The following is a 20,227-nucleotide window of genomic DNA, read 5'->3' as shown; positions in this document are numbered from 1 at the left end:
TGTCCTTTGGCACATGGAGACAGCCTATTCCTGCATCTTTTTTTCTGAAAGGACTTGTGGTCCTCCTGGACATCTTTGCCCTTCAGGATTGTCTCCCAAGGGGCTCTGTCAAACAGTCTCCTAAACAGATCTAGGTCATCCCTCCAGAAGTTCAAGGTGGCAGTTCTGCTGACCCCCTCCTTACTCCTCTGAGAATCAAAAATTCTATCATTTTATGATCACTGAGCCCAAGACAGCCTCCAAAGAGGACATCACTCACAAGTCCTCACTTTCCACGAACAACAGGTCCAGCAGGGCACCCTCCTTAGTGGCTCCCTCACCAACTGTAGACACCTGGTACGCTGAAGTCCCCATGAGAATAAGGGCTAGCGATTGTGAGACTTCTGCCAGATATTTAAAGAATATTTAAGAATCTTTAATGTTTAAAGAATATCTGCCTCTTCATCCTGGCTGGGAGGTCTAGTCCTGACTCACACCATAGTATCTGTCCTGTTGACCTTCCCTGATTCTTACCCATAAGTACTCAACCCTATTGTCACCATCATCAAACTAGACAGTCAAATTTCCTTTGAGGAGGAATTTTTCCAAATGATGCGCAATCCTAACAAATACTTATGGCCTGCCATCCAGTTTGGAAGGTCATAATGATTAGCATATTTAAGCAAACTCTGAAAAGTACCAACAGCACAAATATTACTGCCACTACATGGCAGGTTTGGCATAACTAAAGGGCCTATTGCTAATAATTTTAACTTGAAGGCAGGAGGACTCTGAAGTAAATTTAATGCAAAGACCTCCACAACTTTTTCTTGAACTGACAGTTTATTTTTTCCGCCTAAAAACATAAAGCATATCAACTAGTGATTACTTCCCAGTCTGTTCATTCAGCAGATAAAGAAAAGCTTAAACCATCTGCGTGATTAAGAAGAAATTCATAGACACTGTTGGACAAAACCTCACCGACCAGATTCAATGAAGCATTTCTACTAAACGACACTAACAAATCATTTTCTGAGCCACTGTATTGGCCTTTTTAGACTGGAAAGTGACAGATTCTCATCTCTATCTGTGCTCTAAGATACTTTAATTAGCCTGAACTGAACTCCTGGAACTACTGTGCAGACACCTGAATTAGCTCTGAAAAAGCTTGATTATGGCCAGAACGTTTTTTGATTTATGCATCAACTTCTTTTGGCTAGGGTCTCCCTCCACTTAGGGTGGATTGCTGGTGACGATTACTACCATTACTTTATGGAGCTATTTGGAAAGAGTTTGTGTGAAGAAAAGCCATGGCAGGTCAATTCAATCCAGGGGAAAATACAGTATCCAGAGATTCTGCTCTGGATTTCTCTATGCAAGAAAAGAAAGGAAGAAATGAGATTGCTGCAGATTAAGCTATAGCCATGGATTAATGTGAAATGCTGCCTGTGGAGAGAGAACAAGCAGAGTGCTCCTGTGCTTTAGACCCTACCTTATTTCTGCTTGTTCGATACCAGTCTCCAGTGCAATGGAGAGAAACCTGCAGAACAACGCCAGCTACTGCGCTGAGAATGTTTTACTTGTGGGACCCCCAAGTTTTGTTCATACTGAAACGCTACAATTGCTTAACTTGAAGATAATGAAAATAGAAAAAGAAGGTTCAGAAAGCAATGCAGAAAACACAAGACAGTCAGCAACTACCTTCTCCAATAAAGATTTACCAACAGTTGTTATCAGGGATCAGATCAGTATAAAAATAACTTGCCAAATTCATTACAAATTTAAAGGCAAGGAGCGATCACCACATCATCTCACTTGAAATCAAGAACAGAGAACAGAATCTGAGAAAGCATGTCTTCAAGGTAGTGTACATTGTGGCGGAGAACAAGAACACACAGCAGAGAAAAAGTCTGTGTATCAGAGAAGTGCCATTATCCCCTTAAAGCTGTATGAAAACAGTGCAACCTATGGCAGGAGAGCCATCATTTCTGGGATAGCAAGTCCATCTATTGAAAAAAAATTAGGGGAATATAAATAAAGAAAATAAATTTAAAAAAAATTAAAGTTTACTCTTTGTCAACACTTAAGAGTTCTTACTTCACCTATAGTGGAAAAGACTTCTACATTCAATTGTTCAAGAGTTCAGACCTAAAATATACAAAAGAATGCTATTTCAATAGCATTTCCCATTTTTACAGAGGACATCAGAATGAGATTTATTAACACTGTATCTTGTTGCATATTATCTGGGGGGAAGACAAGCACTTCCCCAGAAAACACCAAGAATTCCACATAAACTACACAATGACTAAGGATCCCTACCACACACAGTCCAACTTTACATCCATTTTAGAGAACATGCCACAGAGCTGGCAGACATTTCTTTAGTGATCATAAGACACAGAGCCAGTTAAACTTACTAAGTTTAGGTACAGGTTGCGTATCCCAAAACTGGTATTTACGTTTGGTAGCCTCATCAATATTCTTTGCTGGGCCTTGGCATGCAGAGAGCAGCTCCATTGCTCTCTGGATGTCTTGAAGCTTCTGCATTGGAATGGCTGGATTCTGCACACATAGACAAACAGAACAAGAAGCTCATTGAGTACATTTACTTTGTGAACAGTTGAACAAACATGTTAATTTCTTTTACTGTTCCCTATTCTTACATGTACTCTTCTCATCATTGTTATTTTAGGTACAACATTTGTAGACAGAAGGGTGGGAAAAAGTTAGGTGGGCAACAGGCAAGCAACTTCACAAAATAGTTAATAGTTTTGAATAGCATTTGCATTTAACCACAAAACACCAACTTTTTAAACACGAATACAGCAGGATTAAGGCAGGATACTGTATAGCAACAATAAATGCTTGTTATATTCCCTGTTCTCCTGGCAAAATGCAATAAAATACCAAAAAAGGGGTCAGTATAGGTATTTAACAGTAAAGGTACCGTTGGTACGCATGGAGCTGTTTGAAGTTGTACTTTACACATACAATACAAAATAATATTTAAATTCTCTCTGATTCAGTAGTACCTGAGGGTACACTGATACAAATATCTGCTTTTTAACCTTAGTTAAACTTTAAAATTTTAAACTATGTGTTTCTAAACTGAGCTGTTAAACCCTCACTTATGATCACTCTGAGTAAATGCAACTGGAATGAGAATTTTTTCTGCAAAGGAAAGTACAGAAGAATAATGGTAACAGACCACTAAATCTAAAGGGATTTTCTCCCCTCTCTTTTAAAATCTGTTTTGTTATTTTCCAAGTGGAAAGTCCTGTTCTGAGGCATACCAACAACATGCTTGTGCTCAGGTTTCCCCAGACTACAGTGCAATAATACATCTGAAAGAATAGTCTCAAATGCACTGGAAAATTTGAAGCAATTTTGCACAGAGATTTCAAGCCAGACATTTCTTTTTTTTTTTACTGAACAGCAATGGATTATTATTTCCATATTTCACTTTTTTCCTAGGATTCATGTGTTGAAAACCCACCATAAAATAAATGTAATAACGATGGTAAAGCTTAATTTGGGTGGACATCAGCCTCTGGTATCTTCAGCCACAAAAGGAGTAAAACTCTGTGCCTGGAGCTTAAGCAGCCCATCATTTAGTACTTATAATAAACACTTTTATTATCTAAATTAATGAAAGAAAATGCCTAACGTTTAAATACTGAAAATTTCACCTATAAGCGTGCCTTAAACATCTGTCAACTGACTAACTGTGAATTAACATATTTACACACTTTAGAGCAACACTGTTCCAGCCTAAAAAGCCCACCTTATTTCTAGATCAGGATAACAGAGACATGAATTACTAATGCCACTAGATAAATTCTGAAATCTCATCAGTACATCATGAAATCATACATAAATGTTGACACACTGTGATTTATTTAGTATATTTAAAGTCTCTGTTTTCCACATTAAAAAAGCAGAAAAGCTAAAAGAAAAAAGGTCCTAAGAAAGATCTTACTAGCATAATATTATAGTATAAAGTTAATGTTCAGATACTAAATACACCATGGCTAGGGACATCAGGAGGAATCCCCTTTCATTTCAAAACTTTCAGAGATTGGCCTGACTAAGAAGTTTACTTTCAACACTTTTTGTTTTCCTTTAATAGAAAGCAAGGAAAACCTACACAAAACTTAACGAATTAGAAAAACAAAAACCAGCTCTTTTGTTTCATTTCAGTGTAGGGTAAATATCTCTTCACAGAACAAGATGGAGGGGCTGAGGCAAGCAATGGTATTTTTGCCCCAGTTTTGTTGACAATCTGAGGCCTTTGATGTCCCTGAGCACCATAGCAGTCTGTGAGACTTCCATTAACCACAGCAGGTGAGAAAGTCAGGGACTGTTGAGCAAACAAATCATGCACAGGTCCCTAAAAACAGACCAAATGCATGTGAGGGTGCTGAGGGAGCTGGCTGATGTTAGTGCAACTAACATCTACTAAGTTTAAAATAGCAAGTGGAATTTTCCTATAAAGGGATAAAAGGAAATGTCACACCCATTTTCAAGAAGGATTTTGAGGGCTAAGGGGTCAATGCTGTTTAATGATCTGCACTTGACAAAGAGTGCTTTCTCTGCAAGTGCACAGATGATACCTAGTTGGGAAGAACAGCTGAAATGCTAGACCACAGAGCAGCTACTCAAAGCTACTTTGACAAGCTGGAAACAGAAAATCAGGTTTGACAAAGGCAAATGCAAAGTCCTCCGTCTGGGATAGAAAAAGCCCATGCAAAGGCACAGTCCAGCAGGGACTGCCTAGGAAGCAGCTTTGCAGAAAAGAACTTGAAGGTCCTGGGCTGAAGATGAGCCAGCACACTGCTGGCCAGCAAAGGATAGCTGCATACTGGGTAGGACCAGTAAGACTGGCCAAGAAGTCTTCCCCTTTATATGGCAACCCTGAGGTCACATCTTACATTCTGGGATTCTCTATTACAAGGAAAATACTGACAGAGCGTTGCAAGTTCTCTGGAGGGCCACCAAGATAAATGGGGGACTGAAGCACATCACACACAAGGAGAAGAGGAGAGACCTTGGTTTTTCCAGCCTTAAGAAGAGAAGGTAAAGGGAGTAGGAGGAATCTTATTACTGCCTAATGGGAGGGGATAAAGAAAGCTGAGCCAAATCTTTTCAGAGGAGCACGATAGGACAAGAAACAAAGCAGACAAGTTGCAAACCAGCAAAATCCACTTAGATACAAGGAATTACTATTTTTTTAACCAAAACCGTAATCAAACACTGGAATAAGTTGCCCACAAAAATTGTGGAGTCTCCATCCTTGGAGATCAAACAACCTGATCTGGGCCTGAGAGACCTGATCTGACTGGATCTGCTTTAAGCAGGAGGTTGGTCAAAAAACCTTGAGATGTCCCTTCTAATCTGTTACTCTGTGACTAGGTTGTGTTGTGACTGGTAACACTGGTGTAGACTGGTGACTACAATAATGACTGATAATGCAGATATGGCAAACTTTGTGTCAGTGTGGACAGTCTACATCACTGGCACTTGTAATAGGGAGAGATGGAAGTCTTGTGAGATGGGCAGTGAAGTCTCCTCAAGGTCACTGTAAGCATACAAAGCTAACAAGCATTTATTGCTATGATTACACTCACACCAGTGTTCAATAAGTCTACTATTACATATAAGGAAGGGAGAAGCCAAGGGGACTCACTGTTCTGCTTTACTCATCTCCAGACTGATACATCTGTTTACAAACTCATGTGACCTCAAAATCCTTTTTCAAAATAATTTTCAGCGAGTTCAGGAGCCCCACTGAGTTCTACATGATAATCCTGCATATATTCTCTTAGAGGTAAGGTGTACAAAGTCATTCTCCTCTGAAATATGCTCTTTTCAACCAAGAGTGAGCAAGCAAACTCTAAAAGCCTGTTTTCTATAATCAATTTCACATAGCACTAGGAATACTAAATCTAATTATTACTTGAGTAGCAGAGAAAATAACTATACTTTCCCACACTGATCCAGATCAGCAGTCTAAGATGCTTTCAAAAATTCTAAAACAGAATAGTTGTCTAACACAGACATGGAACACAGCAGAGAAGGCAAAATAATCCCCCAGTCAATGCTGATGCATTTTGACGAGAGACAAGTGGAAGCCATAAAAGAAGAGTAAAGTGGTTTAGCAGCCTAGAGCTTGAAAGAAAGACTTATATAAGAACTCTTTTTTTTAAATGCAAATAAAATAGAAAATTTTATAACATTACTAACAAACTGACTAAACTTCCTCTGTCAGTAAAATAATCATGAATAGTACAACTCCTAGGACCAGGATAGGCTTCCACATTTGCAAAACACATCACATCAGAGAAATGGTGTGCAAGACTGCAAGTTGGTGGACTTAAATCTTGCCCATGAAAACAAAAAAACATGAAGCAGCTTCCTTTTAATGCAGTAAGAGGCAACATATGTAACAATAAGCTTGATCAGCAGAAAATCAAGGATCTCACAGGATACTATCACAATTATGTCTTTATGTTAACATGAAAATTTACCCCACACCAGTTGTAAGAGTGTGAAATTACTTGTGTATCATTTGCAAACAGTCTTCCTGTATTACCAATTCATGACACGTGTTTTACAGAAATGCAGTATCAAAACATGTGGCAAAGAAGTACTTAAGATCTCTCTACATATTATAAAGTGTCCCCTGTGCCAAATGTGCAAATTCAAAGCAATCAAGATAACAGAGAAGATCTAAAGGGACAACATAAAAATCTATCACTATGCTAATGAGTCTGAACACACCTTTTTCCCCTAAAATTATTTGGTAGCCCTAATGTACTTGACAAATCTTACAGGATGAAGATTACTATTGGTACAATGGTGTGGAATTCTCCACACTAATCTGATAAAGCAAGTACAACTACCTCAATATGCTCAATGGTCCATAAACTTTCTTAGTTTTACAAACTTTAGTTCTTAGACTCAGATTTCTCTTGAGATAAAAGCTGTATGCTAAAAAGCCACCACATCATGTTATTCACTGCTCATTCAGAACATGACAGACAAAAGCACACAGACAATCCTATGTTATCACAAAGTCCATGAGGGCTGTACATTCCCTCAAACAATTTTGCATTCTTATCGTGGAGGTCCTTCTGACAGCCAAAAGTTTCTTCAGGCTGTCTGTCCATGTTTGAGATTACTGCATTTTATGTACAATGACATGCTGCTTGCTTGCCCCAATGAGACTCTGGTTAGCACAGCAGGCCCACCTTCCCTCCTGCTGCTGCTGCTGAGAGAGCTTTTCGCTGCACAAGTGACTGAAACTGCACTAAGCCAAGTTAGATGGTGGCTAAAAACTAAAGGCAATTCATCAAATACAAAATCTATTTAAAAGCTCTACCACTGCAGTGTATGATTCTGTGCAACGAGGCTGTCACTAGCCTGAGTTCTAACTGCTCAAAGAGAAAGACAAAACAACTCCTCCTCTGCCTTTCTCACAGTACACCACCGTGGTGGTGACGACAGCTCTGCAAACACCAGGTCGTGCCTTGCTTCTGTCTGTTCAGGACGGGAACCATTTGCTTAATTTTCACACACTAAGGCAGAACTACCAACTTGCTTTTACAACAAGCGACATGCGAATTAAAATTAAATTAGAAAGCAAGCACAAATTGAAACAACCAGGCTCTCACTTTTGAAGGCTGTTGAATTTTAATCTCCTGGGAGTCAGATGCAGAATCTGATTTGGTGCCTCCAGAATTTGGTTTCTCCTTTTTTCTCTTCTGCTTCTTTTTCTTCTTCTTCGCTCCCAAATCCCCTCCAGGACTTCTGCCAGAGATTCAAAGAATGTGCAATGAGAAAAATCAATACCACTGAGCCTAAAATTTTAAAAAAGTTAAATATAGAAAACCCAGCATTTTGATATGAAAAATCTACCAACAGTTTGAATGCAAAAAATAGGCAGCAGAAAGAAAGAAAGGAAGGGGGGAACTCAGAGCATTGATGAAAAACTTCCTGCAAGTGCTGTCTAATTTATTTTGTACTCTGACACCAACACAACCAGGCATTTTGACATACCCGTGTCAAACTGTGATGCTACATAGGAGCCAGTGCTCTTCTCCAGGCTATTACCCAGCACAAACACCAAACAACTAAATTCAATAGTTTGGAGGAGCACAGGAAAGCGTGGGAACTGAGGAAAGTAACCTCCTTGGAAACTTAGTAACTATTAAGAGGCCCAATACCTTTTCCCCTTGGTGCTCAACCATCAGGCACATCTGAATTTGACAAGAATCCAGATGAAAACATTCTGTTTTCAAGAAATTTTGTTCCTAACTTAAGTGGCCATGAAAGTCTTGCTGAAATCCCAGTAAGAGACAACAAAAAACTAACCAAACATTTGTGCTTTAAAACAGTAAGCACAATGGAGTCAACTTTAATTAAAAAGCCCCAAAAACAAAGTAAACATCGCACTTGCAGATTCTGATATATTTTGACTATTGATAATATAAGTTCTTTCTTCTTAAAGCAGAGTTTAATTTAACAAATAATCAAGATATAGAATCGAGATCAGATCAGAATTTGCAAAGTGTGGGATGTGTTGGCAACTCTCAGACAGAACGAAAATAAAGAGGCAATGAGTCAGTTAACTGTAAATCGTCTTCAAGAGGCTAATATCTCAGCAAAACCATAAGCACATAATGGAACTGAAGACAAGAGTTTGGAGGGCTTGGGTGGGAAAAAAGTCAATGCAACAAACAATTGTTTATTTTAATCCTGGAGGCGGAAAAACCCCCAGTATCATACTGACAAGCAAAAGACAACCCAGAACATAACTAAAGTTATTAAGATCAACACATTTGCAAGGGACATGTTATTTGCTGTAACATGCTCACTTTCAAGATTATGATGACCAGTCTTAGCATCTATACCTTGTCTAAGCTGATATTGTCAAGGAAACAGCCCCCCTCCAGTCAGGAGCCCCAAAGCCTACAATTAACCAAACAATGTAACCAAGGAAAGACTGATTCTTGTGAGATCATTACTGTACTTTAGAACAGTCTGTAGTGAAAGACCAATCTCAGAAAGTCCTTCACATTCAAGATTACACTGGGTTATGCTCATAGAAAGAGAGAGCTGTAAATGCTGCAGACTCTAGAACAGGACCAAGCTGTTACTCAGAGGACAACAGTGGAGCAGACCAAACACACTGGAGAGAAAAGAAAGTTTGAAGTATTTAGTAGAAGGCTGCAGAAACTAAAGGTGGATTTGCATAAATGATGCAGGGAGGAAATCTTTAGTATTAAAATGAGCATACTGCCAGATCACCTACACAATTCACCGTGAATCATAATTTCTTTGAATCAAAGCGCTTAGGTTGGAAAACACCTTTAAGATCACTGAACCCAGAATTAACCTAAGTCCACCACCAAACCATATCCCTCAGGGCCACATCTACATGTGTTTGGTTTTCAGTACCCCCAAGGGTGGTGACTCAGCCACTTCCCTGGGCAGCCTTTACCAATGCTCAACAGCCCTCTCAGTGAAGAGATTTTTCATCAAATCCGATCTAAATCTTCCCTGGTGTAAGTTAAGGCCATTTTCTCTTGCCCCATCACTTGTTACCTGGGAGAAGAGGCAGACCCCCACTCGGCTACCACCTCTTTTCAGGCAGTTATAGGGAGCAATAAGGTCCCCCCCAGAACCTCCTTTTCTCCAGTTCAAACAACCCCAGTTTCGTCAGCCACTCCTCACAGGATTTACTCTTCAGACCCTTCACCAGCTTTGCTGCCCTTCTCTGGACATACTCCAGCACCAGTTTTGAGGCCAGTGAAAGGCTCAAAATTGAACCAATTGAATCCAGGATTCAAGGTGTGGCTTCATCAGTCCAAGTACAAGGGTATGATCCATCACTGACCTAGTTGTGCTGGCCATACTCTGCCTGGCCACACTGTGTGACACGAGCCAGGATGCCATTGGCTTTCTTGGCCACCTGGGCACTGTGCTGACTCTCCATTTAAAATAATAAAATTTAAATCTATCTGAAGGTCTGTATACCAAGCTGGCATTTTGTACAGAATTTAAGTGCAGAACAGACCCAGAAGCCTGGCAAGAGATTATAAATACAAAACAGAAAAGCTCCACCCATATGTACAAGACCAAGGGCTTCACCACCGCTATCTGGCAAAACCAAGATAAAAAATACTAGGAAAAGTGATTTCCCTTTGCTGAGGTTCATTTAATGAGGTATTTTTTCACTTTCTGCAACTGTCCACAAATTTTTCTTTCCTCTAACACCTGACATATAGCAAACAAATGATGCCACCGTGTCCCTAAGCTGGCTCCCAAGGGCTTGTGTGTTGAACATCAGGCTCTTCGGAGTTTCAGCAAACACTGTTTTTGAACAGACACCCTCAGTAGGCACTGAGCCCCAAGCTGCACCAGCACAGCTCACTTGTTTTCTTGTCTTTCAGGAGGAGCCAGTGCCACATACACCACAGGGGAATTTTGCTCACTAGGATTACCTGAGGGTCAACGTTTTATTTAGATTGGTGAAATAATGAACAATTGTACTAAAAACAAAGTTTGGCAGCTATGGAGAAAAATCAGCTTTGCCAAGCTTTACTAATGTTATCCCCAGTCAAACCGTAGTTTCACCAGGACAATCTTAGTTTGTCCTTTGGCCAATTCAAGATCTTTTTCATATAGAAATGCATATTCTTCAGGTAGGAATGAAGGAAGACAAGAAGCAAATAATTGTAAAATACGTGTGGTATTTAAAACTACACTACTAGTTTTTTTAATTCTTTTTTAATCTTTCAAAATCCCAGTCCTTGGTTTATGACCTTCAGATTTAAATCTTTCTCACTGTCTGTTGCAAAATAAATACTGGTATCTTTGTCTGACAGGTTATCCAGGGATTGTTTTGAGCAGTTATTTATGCACAGTCTCCTGCTCGGGTCAGTTTAATTTTTACTGTTACAGTCCACACAATGTAAAAAGAGGATTTAAATAGAGTTCTACTCATCCTACTATTTAGGCATGCCTGCAACCCAGATATTTGGCAGCAGGTAGCACACAGAAACTTCCACTCAGTAAACAGGTTTGTCCAACCCAAGTTACAACCAGAGACACCAAGCAAATTAGGGAAGAAGCAAAACCAAAACATCTCAGGATTTTTTGTCCTTTTCATGCCCTGCCTTGAAAAGAACTGAAAGGCTCTAAAACTGGGAGTGAGGATGGCTAGGAAGGGAGGAACTTTGTTGCTCAACTTGTAATAATTACACTGGACTTGACAGCACAAAAGATATGCAAAGGTAACAAGATTAAAACCAAAGACTCCTATTAAAATATCTTCTCTGACATTCTTGTGTGCTAAGATCTGAGCTCTCTGTCTGGTCAGATACAGCTACATGATGACACATTGAAGAATATCACACTTAGAAGTTGGGAGATAAAAAGTTTCCCATTTCTATGAAAGTTGACCTTTAAGTGTGAAATCCCTTTTTCCAAACTACCCTGCTACTGTAAAATGACACAACTCCGAGCGCAGGTCCCATGCAGGAAGCAGGAAAATGATACAGACCTCAGGGTGCTGCCATGTCAAGTTTGCAGGTCAGGAAACACCTCTTCATGCATCAGATCAACACATCTGCCTCAGTCCAGCCCATCACATAGACCACAGTGAATTATACTGAGAAAACCAATCAGTGTTAGACTTGGGGAAGATTTGACTGTGTCAGTCTAGTAGAGACATGCTTACACCAGGAGAACTTGACTGACAGGAGGGCAAGTCTATACACTGAGGTTCAGCTATATCTAAGTACAGGCACAGTCTGATATTTTCAACTGCACCCACAATGATAATTTTGTCAGTCTGATGAATGTGGAGATGGTGAGGCCAGCACAAAAGTGACATGCAAATCCAAATTCAGTTGAGGCAAAAGAAGGCTCAAAAGACCTCTTTCTGCCCCAAAACCACTTAACCTTGCCCCAGAAACAGGCTGTGGATAGGACTCTCAGACAGCCACTTAGGCCTACAGTTTTATGATTTTGTCTGCAAGTCACACATGCAAGCCCATGATCCCACCCACATACCTTTCCACTTATGTACGCACATCTGGTGTTTTGCATAGATGTGGAAAAAAACCCTTTTTGCTTCTCTCTGCATGTGGTGGTGTTTTGGTTGGGTTGTTTGTTTGTTTGTTTTTTTAACTGAAAAATGGGAATACTTACTGCATTTGGGGAGAAGTGTGGCAAAGGTGGAGAAACCTACTTTATGAGGTTCAGAGCAAATCCATGAAAAGCTGAGATGGAAAAATCAGGAGGAGCACAACAATTACCCTGTTCAGGAGGTCAAACTGTTTTGGCTCCCTTGGTCTGAGATTATCTTTCTCACTGACTAATTGTCACTATTATTTTAATTTCCTTTTTGAACACTAAATTATGCTGTAGCAGAAACAGCCTTTTGTAATATCAACATCTGTTTTAAGTTACATGGAATGGTAATTTTAAGTTAGCAATTTCCCAAATTTAAAACTGAACATGTACTTCAGATGTTTATTTTTAAACTGCAAAGGCCTGTGTGGGGTTCTTGCCTTCACAGTAATTCTCTCTCTGTGAATAAGTGAGGTTGCAAAGCTACATTTCTGAGGATGTTGCACAGATCTTTTTGATCACAAAAATCAGGTCTCATGTATATGGGCAAGACTTCAAAAAATTTCAAAGCAGAATTATTTATACTGAGGCTGTCCTTGGTTCATAAAGAAAATGGAGGTTTAGGTGCAAAGGGTTTTATCATTGCTGTGTAAAACTACCACCACTCCAAGACAATATAGAAAGATCCTGACCAGAAGGGTCTATGCCCTTCAAATTCTATGTGCTAGCAAGGTACCATTACAAAAAATCTCTCTGGATGAAGATTTAATTTGTACATATTTCAATACTTGAAAATGTAAGCATGAAAACCTAGCAGCAATACTTTAAACCCTAACTCAAGAGGTATTCCTCAAAGATCTGCATACTTCCCCTGCTTCCCCCTCCAAGTCTGTAAGTCTGTACTCCAAGATGTAAATCTCACCTGCTGAAAAGGAACGCTAATTCCACTACTTTAAAAATATTTTGGGTTTTTTAAGTCTAAAAGTAGTAGTCGTTATAAGGTTGGCCTTTTTAACAATAATCATAGGGATATACTACTAAAACATTCAAAGCAAATAATTTGTGAGGGCTGGGGGAGTTTTTTAAAGGTCATACCTTTTTCTCATCTGTTTACTAAATGTTTGGTGCCCAAGGCCTTTCTGGCATCGAGCATAAGGAGCTATTTAAAATGAACTGAGAGACCTTATAAGGCTGGGTTTAGTTGTGTGGATCCAGGTGCAACAAATACATCTTTTCTATATACACATTAACAAAGATATTTTGTAAACCACACTTTATAATAATACAGAACAAATACAGCATAATGCATCTAGCAGGAGCAAACTACAGAATAGGAAAACAGCAATGAGTCACACAGCATACAATAATCCTGCATCTAAAAAACAGGAGCAGAATCAGAGGACAAAGACATTTGCACAGTTGAGAGCTATAAAATGGTTATTTTCTGCTCCACTCATTCAGTGCTCAAGCACATAAAAACCTCCAAATTAAAAAGAACCAAAAAACCCCAAACAACTATAAAAAAGTCATATATAAAAAAAAAAATCATGTTTTCCTGTGGGCACTATTCTAAGGACCTATTTTCATACGTTAACAAACATCTTGAAAGTACTTCATTTACATGGCAATCCAACAGAGACTGACACACAATGCATATTCTATCTCCTAAAAAAGTGTGGGTTAAAATAGGATGAGATTAAATACTGATTGGCAACAGTAGAGACCACGCAGAATTTAGCAAGTCAGTTGACACAGTCATAGTCTCAAGTAGTTGGACTGCTCATAATTACTTAAGTATATAAAACCTAATCTAATGGCTCAAAGCAAACTTTAAAGCTACCACAGGAATTTATATACAATGACAGGGAGAAAACAGGGAATAATTAATCAGGCTCCTATCACTATGGGTTAATCTCCTAGATAAAGAGTAGATCTTTGTGCATGCTCTGCTGTGAGATTTTTCCTTTCATTTGCTGGAATTCGTTTTAATATTTCAGCCCGCAGACAAAGAGCAGCGAACAAGATTTTTCAAAGATTACAGGAAAATAAAGTAATTCAAAAGTCAATATTAGACTTCATGCAGCAGGTACTAACACTTAAGAGGCTTTTTCTTCTGTAATGATCTACCGCTAATTAAACTAAACTTCATATTACTTGAAAGAATTCACTTTCTTATTCAAAGATGAATAAACCAGCTTTTCAAAAAATACTCATTAAAATACATTTGGGATTTTTAACAAAAACTATTTTTCAGGAGAAGACCGTACAGGCTACAAGCGGTGTCCCTCAAAGTGCAGCGAGCCCTGTGCTGGAGCAGAGCAGCAAGCTGTGATTCAGAGCACACCAAAGTGCAATTCTTTGTTCCCTGGCTGCTCCTTACACACCGCGCTCGCTGTCACAGCAGCCCGAGCACAGCCACACGCAGAGCTGCGCTGCAGAGGGCAGCTACAGCCCGGGCATGCACACGAGCAAACAGGAGAGGAAACTGAAGTAGGACTACAGTCCAAATGAATTCCGGACAGGCATCACCTGGCTATCAAACAGCCCCAACTAGGATGCCAGGTTGGCTCCTATGAAGAACAATAACAACTCTCTGCTCTTAGCACTTTACTTTTACGTATTTGGGAATCACCAGCTGTGACATATTTACTAAAACAAATGTAACAAAAGCCCCAAGACAATAAAACGTCTTTTTGTCCCTTTTAATATCCCAGATTTATATTACTGTAATTATTTCTGACACAACTATTTTAGTGTGCATGCCATTAACTCAGTAACAGAGCAGCAAGCATCAAAGTTTTCCTCTTTCCTGCCTTCTAGACAAGTCAGTTTTCCAAAGTCTCTTAGATTTCTCTTGCCCCATTTAAGATTGTTGCCAAGAAAATCCCAGGGGCAACAGACAACAAACAGTCCACATCCTCAAACATGAAGCACCTACAGAAAGGCTCTCAAGCAGATCAATCACAAATGCACGAGGAAGATATCCGTGCAGCACTGTATAGATTAACCTAGTTCTATTTTAGGTTACTCCAGCCACTCCTAGCTGCGACAACAAAGCGCCTTCTCTGCAATCACGTTTTCTAACCCCTCAAAAGAGAGAAAAAAAAAAAGTGAATTTAAATGAAGCCGACTTTTGAAACATATTCCTCCCACTCCCCTGCCCCAAAAGCCTGCAGAGCAAGCCAGACCCTTGGCACCTCGTGTCCGGACGGAGCCACACTGCAACCAGCCCAACAGCGGTGGGGTGCCAGGGCCGCAGCTAGGCTGGCTGCCTCTCCCATCAGCTCCCCAGGCAACTGGAGACACCGCCTGATCCTCAGCGTGGGAAGATCTGAGACGCGAGATTAGCGGAGAAGGAGCTACAAGCAGACAACAGCGTCTGCCCGGGCTAATAGCGTGGGAAAACACGCGCTCTGCTCTCCACGGCGTGTGGGTCTGGAGGTAACATTTCCTTGCGGACAATGGGTGCCGGTGAGGAGGAGTGTCAGCAGGACAGGCTGGCACACACGGAGCCCGGAGCGGAGCCCGGCTGGCAGTGAGCGGGCGGTGGGTGGGGATGGATTGTGGATGCGCGGGGGAGCCGCTCAGCTGGAACCACCCGGAACCACCGGGCATCTCCCCGCTACGGGGGGCTTCCCGACGGCCAAGAATACTCAGAAACGCCCCCAAGCCCTAACAGCGCCAACAAGAAGGCAGGATTCACCCTGGCTTTTACGGCGCGATTTGAAGGCCGCTGTCCGGCGGGGAAGTGCCAGCCCCGCCACCCCCTCACCTCGGGCCGGGCCCGGCCTCCCGCCTCTCCCCACACGGGCAGAAGGGCGCCGGGTCGGGCGGCAGGGCAGGGCCGTCCCACACCGCACGCTGCGGCGGGAGGTGCCCGGGCTGGGGCCGCTCGGCCGCGGACGGCCCGGCGCAGGCGCCGCGGATGAGCCGAGCCGAGCCGGGCCGGGCCGGGCCAGGCCGGGCCGCGCAGGCCGCCCGCCAGCGGGCAGGAGCGCCCGCCACACCCGCCCCGCCGAGGGACCGCGCCGGGCAGCGGGGCACTCCAGCCCGGGCACCTCCAGCACGGCCTCTGCCGCGGCGGAGGACACGGGGCTGCCTCCCCGAGCCGTGCCCGCTCCCTCAGCGCGCCCCTACCCCTTGGCGTGCTCGGTCTCCTCCTCATTGTCGCCGTCTATGCCGCAGGTGTCCTGGTCATCCAGCTCCAGGCTCTGCTGGCTGGCCGCGGACTCGCTGTCCTCCGCCATCACGGGGGAAGGAGGGAGGGGAGGGGCGGGGGAGCCTGTGAAAGAACCGGGGCGCACGGGCAGACGCGGTCCGGAGCAGCTCCCTCTAGCTGCGGTCCTTCCCCGCGCCGAAGCCGGGGACGAGGAGGCGGCGGCCGCCGGGGCTGCCCGGCCGCTCCCGCCACCCCGCGGGGAGCGGGGCGGGGCCGTGCGGGGTGCGCTCCTCGCCCTGCCCGGCCCGGCCCGCCCTGCCCAGTCCCGCACGCTCGGGCGGTGCCGCCCCTGGGCTCGGCCCCGCACCGGCCCCCTCATGCCGACATCCACGCCGCTTCCCCGGCCTTCCACGGGCCCCAGGATCCCTTCCGTGGGCGCTGCTCCGCAGCCCCGGGAGCCCCGAGCGCTGCCCCGGCGTGTCCGTGTCGGGCACCCCGAGGCCGGGCCTGCAGCCGCCGGGCCTCGGCAGCATCGGCGCGTTCTGCCGGCTCGCCGTGCTTCCTTCTCGCACCATAAACACTCGGACGCCCAAGTTCTTTTCATAGGTCTCCTCAGAGTTTTAGTAGTGACTCTGGGTTTGCTGCTAGATGTAGACAAAATACCCAGTTGCTTATGGCAACAAATTGGAAGAAAGGAAGAGAGAAAGGCAAATACATTACTTCAGATGTAGCTCTGCCCTGCTGCTCCCACTACTGTCAGTCACCAAAGAACAGAGCAGTGTCTAGGGGACCCAGCACAGCACCATAAATCCCAGCTTCCTGGACCTTTCCCCATTCTCCTTCTCCTTCCAGGTTCTGTATCTCCCCTGCTTTCCATAACAGAGATAGTCGTGGGTCTGTCATGGCTACACCAAATTAACCTGTGCCTACAATTCAGAGATGTTTTGAGCTACCTCAATGCATATATGAGTGTAGGCCCAGATCCACAAATGGACTTTGCCATTGCTGTGTTTAACTTTTTCCTAGTTGACTCCCAGAGCAAACTCCAGCACTCAAAACAAAGCTCTATGAACAAAATTTGCTGCTGGTGGAGGCTGCTGAGGCCACCAGGGCAATCCCAGCACGGTGGCTGGTGGGCAATAACAGCACTTGCTGTTTTCCCAAAGCCTTTTGTATTTCCACAATCTCCACGCTAGAAAACCTGGAGTTGAATGGTAATGATTTGTGCCCAGGAAAAACAAATAAAGAGCAATTTGTGTTAAGTATTTGAACTGTTGCGATTTGTTGCGATTTCCAGGGTCATAACAAGCCTTCTGGATGAGATTCAGCACTTCTGAATGCTTGGTTTGGCAGCGCTGCCAAACACATTAAAACAAAAGAATGGAGTGTATCAGTTGTAATCTCTCCTTAAACACGCTATTGCTTACGCCCTATTTGATTTAAGGGGGTGATTTGGATTACTTTTCCCCATTTTTGATACAAGGTGTTACCATGTTTTGCTCTATCGTGTGTTGCAGGTGATGCAACATGTAAAAGATCTCCCTGGCCAAGCAGAAGAAAGCTAAATATCCTTCCAGCTGTCAAACTCTGAACCTCTGTGTACTGAGCACCAGCCTGGGGTCACTCTGTGTCCCACTGCATTTGGTCCTTTACAACTTGTGAGTTGCCACAGGAACTTGTGATTCAAATGCATAAAATGGAATCTGTAATTTACATGTGGACAAGTATGATCTTGCAATGTCAAGTTGTCACTTTAGTTCAGAGGGAAAATGTTTCTATAATGTCATTGTAGTTTGACGTGACCTTTAGGAGTAAATCTTCATTCAGTTGTACTGCACAGGAGAGAAAGGAAATGTGAAAACAAAGGAACAATACCCAATAGTTTTCAATAACAAAAAGCAATTGTGAACAGCTGTCCCATAGCGTGGAGAGAAGTTAATCTAGTGATTATGAATGATTTTCCCCCTCATAATAATGTGTAAGAGTAAGTGAAGAACACTTTGTCAATGACTAAACAGCTATATTGAATCACTGTGTTGGAGATGCTGTAGATTTCACCGTCTTCTGTCCTTCACCACAATTTTCCTTACTCCACTGAGACAAATGGAGTACAGGAAACCTGGATCCTGACTTGTCTTGTAGTTCATATTGTCAATTAGAGACAATATGAATTCCTCCCAGCAAGCTACCCTGCTAGGCATTCTCCCTGGAAGGGGGAGTATAGCTGCAGAATGGCTGCTATGCTGTACATTGTAGCATGCACAAAGAATATCCTTAAGTAGTTGATAACCTGAGACTATTATCCAGGTTTGATTGTTACAAGGTTAAATGACATCAGTGGATGGTGCTTTGCTATTCATGCAATTTTTGCTTATACAACAAGTAGAGAACTTCAGCAGAAGTGAGAGTTATGCACCTGTCCTGCACTGTGGATTTCTGATGTAGCTTTACATTTCTGAAATTACAAGACATATTCCCAGAGCAGTTAAGCTCACTCTGCAGACACTGTGCAGCAGTTACACTACTTGACAGATGCTGGCTATCACATGTGTAATTGTCTTCTGAAAACAGAGCAGCAAGGTGAAAATGTACCTCTGACTTTCAGGACCCCATATGCTCAAGCATAGAGAGCTATTGGAGTATGTGACATTAGGACAGCAAGCATCAAGGATGGCATCTGCTGTGCCCAAACAGTCTCCCTTTGGGCATCTGTATTTCCAAGATCTATGTTGTTCCATGTGGGTATGTCCAGGAACTCCCCAAAATGCTGCACACCAGTACTGCAGACACAACCCACAGACCCACACCAGTCTAAGCAGACCATCAAAAGCCACCAGAAATGTTTAATTTTAAACTTATCAGGTAAAGAGTCTGTGTTTGTGAAGGTGTGTACTTACTGTTTTTAATTGATAAAAAGCGCCTCTTCCTAGATGTACAGGGAAGATAAAAGCAAAAGCCTTTTTATTTTATGAAGACTAAAAAGAAGAAAGCACAGTCATTTTGCACAAAAGCTAAAACATTAATAACAAAGGAAAACAGACTTCCTTTGGAGGAGATACAATACACTTAATACTAAATGGCATATCATGAAATCAATTAAAATAATTCCAGCATGTCATGAATTATTCATCAGCTGGTTATTTTCATAGGTCTCCTCAGAGCTTTAGTAGTGACTCTGGGTTTACTGCTAGATGTAGACAAAATACCCAGTTGCTTATGGCAACAAATTGGAAGAAAGGAAGAGAGAAAGGCAAATACATTACTTCAGATGTAGCTCTGCCTTGCTGCTCCCACTACTGTCAGCCACCAAAGAACAGAGCAGTGTCTAGGGGACCCAGCACAGCACCATAAATCCCAGCTTCCTGGACCTTTCCCCATTCTCCTTCTCCTTCCAGGTTCTGTCTCTCCCCTGCTTTCTATAACAGAGACAGTCGTGGGTCTGTTATGGCTACACCAAATTAACCTGTGCCTACAATTCAGAGATGTTTTGAGCTACCTCAATGCATATATGAGTATAGGCCCAGATCCACAAATGGACTTTGCCATTGCTGTGTTTAACTTTTTCCTAATTGACTCCCAGAGCAAACTCCAGCACTCAAAATGAAGCCCTACAAACACTCAAATACTTTGGGCATCTTGTTTGCCAACATGAGCTCCGAAGAACTCCAGGTTACTGAGGGAGGAGCCATCTAAGCCTGGTAATAAGAAATACTGGGGACTGAGAAGCCTAAACTCTCAGGACAGTACAGGGATTTGTCAGATCTCACCTGCTGGATGAACCATCAGGTGAGACAGTGCAGTACATGGCCAGGGCTGTACCATGTTTCTCCTTGCTCTTCTGCAGCTGAATAAAGCCAGCCAAGCCCAGATACTGTTTCCCTCAAGCAGACAGACAGAATCCAGACTTGTTTACCTGCCTAGCAACACGTATTAATTACATCCCAGTGA

The 20,227-nt window shown here is 42.6% G+C and overlaps 1 protein-coding gene across 1 annotated transcript in view; it reads right to left on the bottom strand.

Annotated features, from left to right (window-relative positions):
* Positions 1 to 16,538, bottom strand: part of NMT2 (N-myristoyltransferase 2) — a 33,256-nt gene extending 16,718 nt beyond the window's left edge. Inside the window, exons 1-3 of the mRNA XM_085050625.1 lie at positions 16,258 to 16,538; positions 7,656 to 7,791; positions 2,400 to 2,544 (exon numbers count right to left, since the gene is read on the bottom strand). Coding sequence (XP_084906751.1) covers positions 2,400 to 2,544; positions 7,656 to 7,791; positions 16,258 to 16,367 — 391 coding nt within the window. The 5' untranslated portion in view covers positions 16,368 to 16,538. The remainder of the gene's footprint in view (positions 1 to 2,399; positions 2,545 to 7,655; positions 7,792 to 16,257) is intronic.
* Positions 16,539 to 20,227: the final 3,689 nt, after the last annotated feature.

The sequence above is a fragment of the Lichenostomus cassidix genome, chromosome 2 (assembly GCF_008360975.1).
Source record: "Lichenostomus cassidix isolate B80296 chromosome 2, HeHo_3.0, whole genome shotgun sequence".
Classification (NCBI taxonomy): Eukaryota; Metazoa; Chordata; class Aves; order Passeriformes; family Meliphagidae; genus Lichenostomus; species Lichenostomus cassidix.
This window is presented reverse-complemented; position numbering and strand designations above follow the sequence as displayed.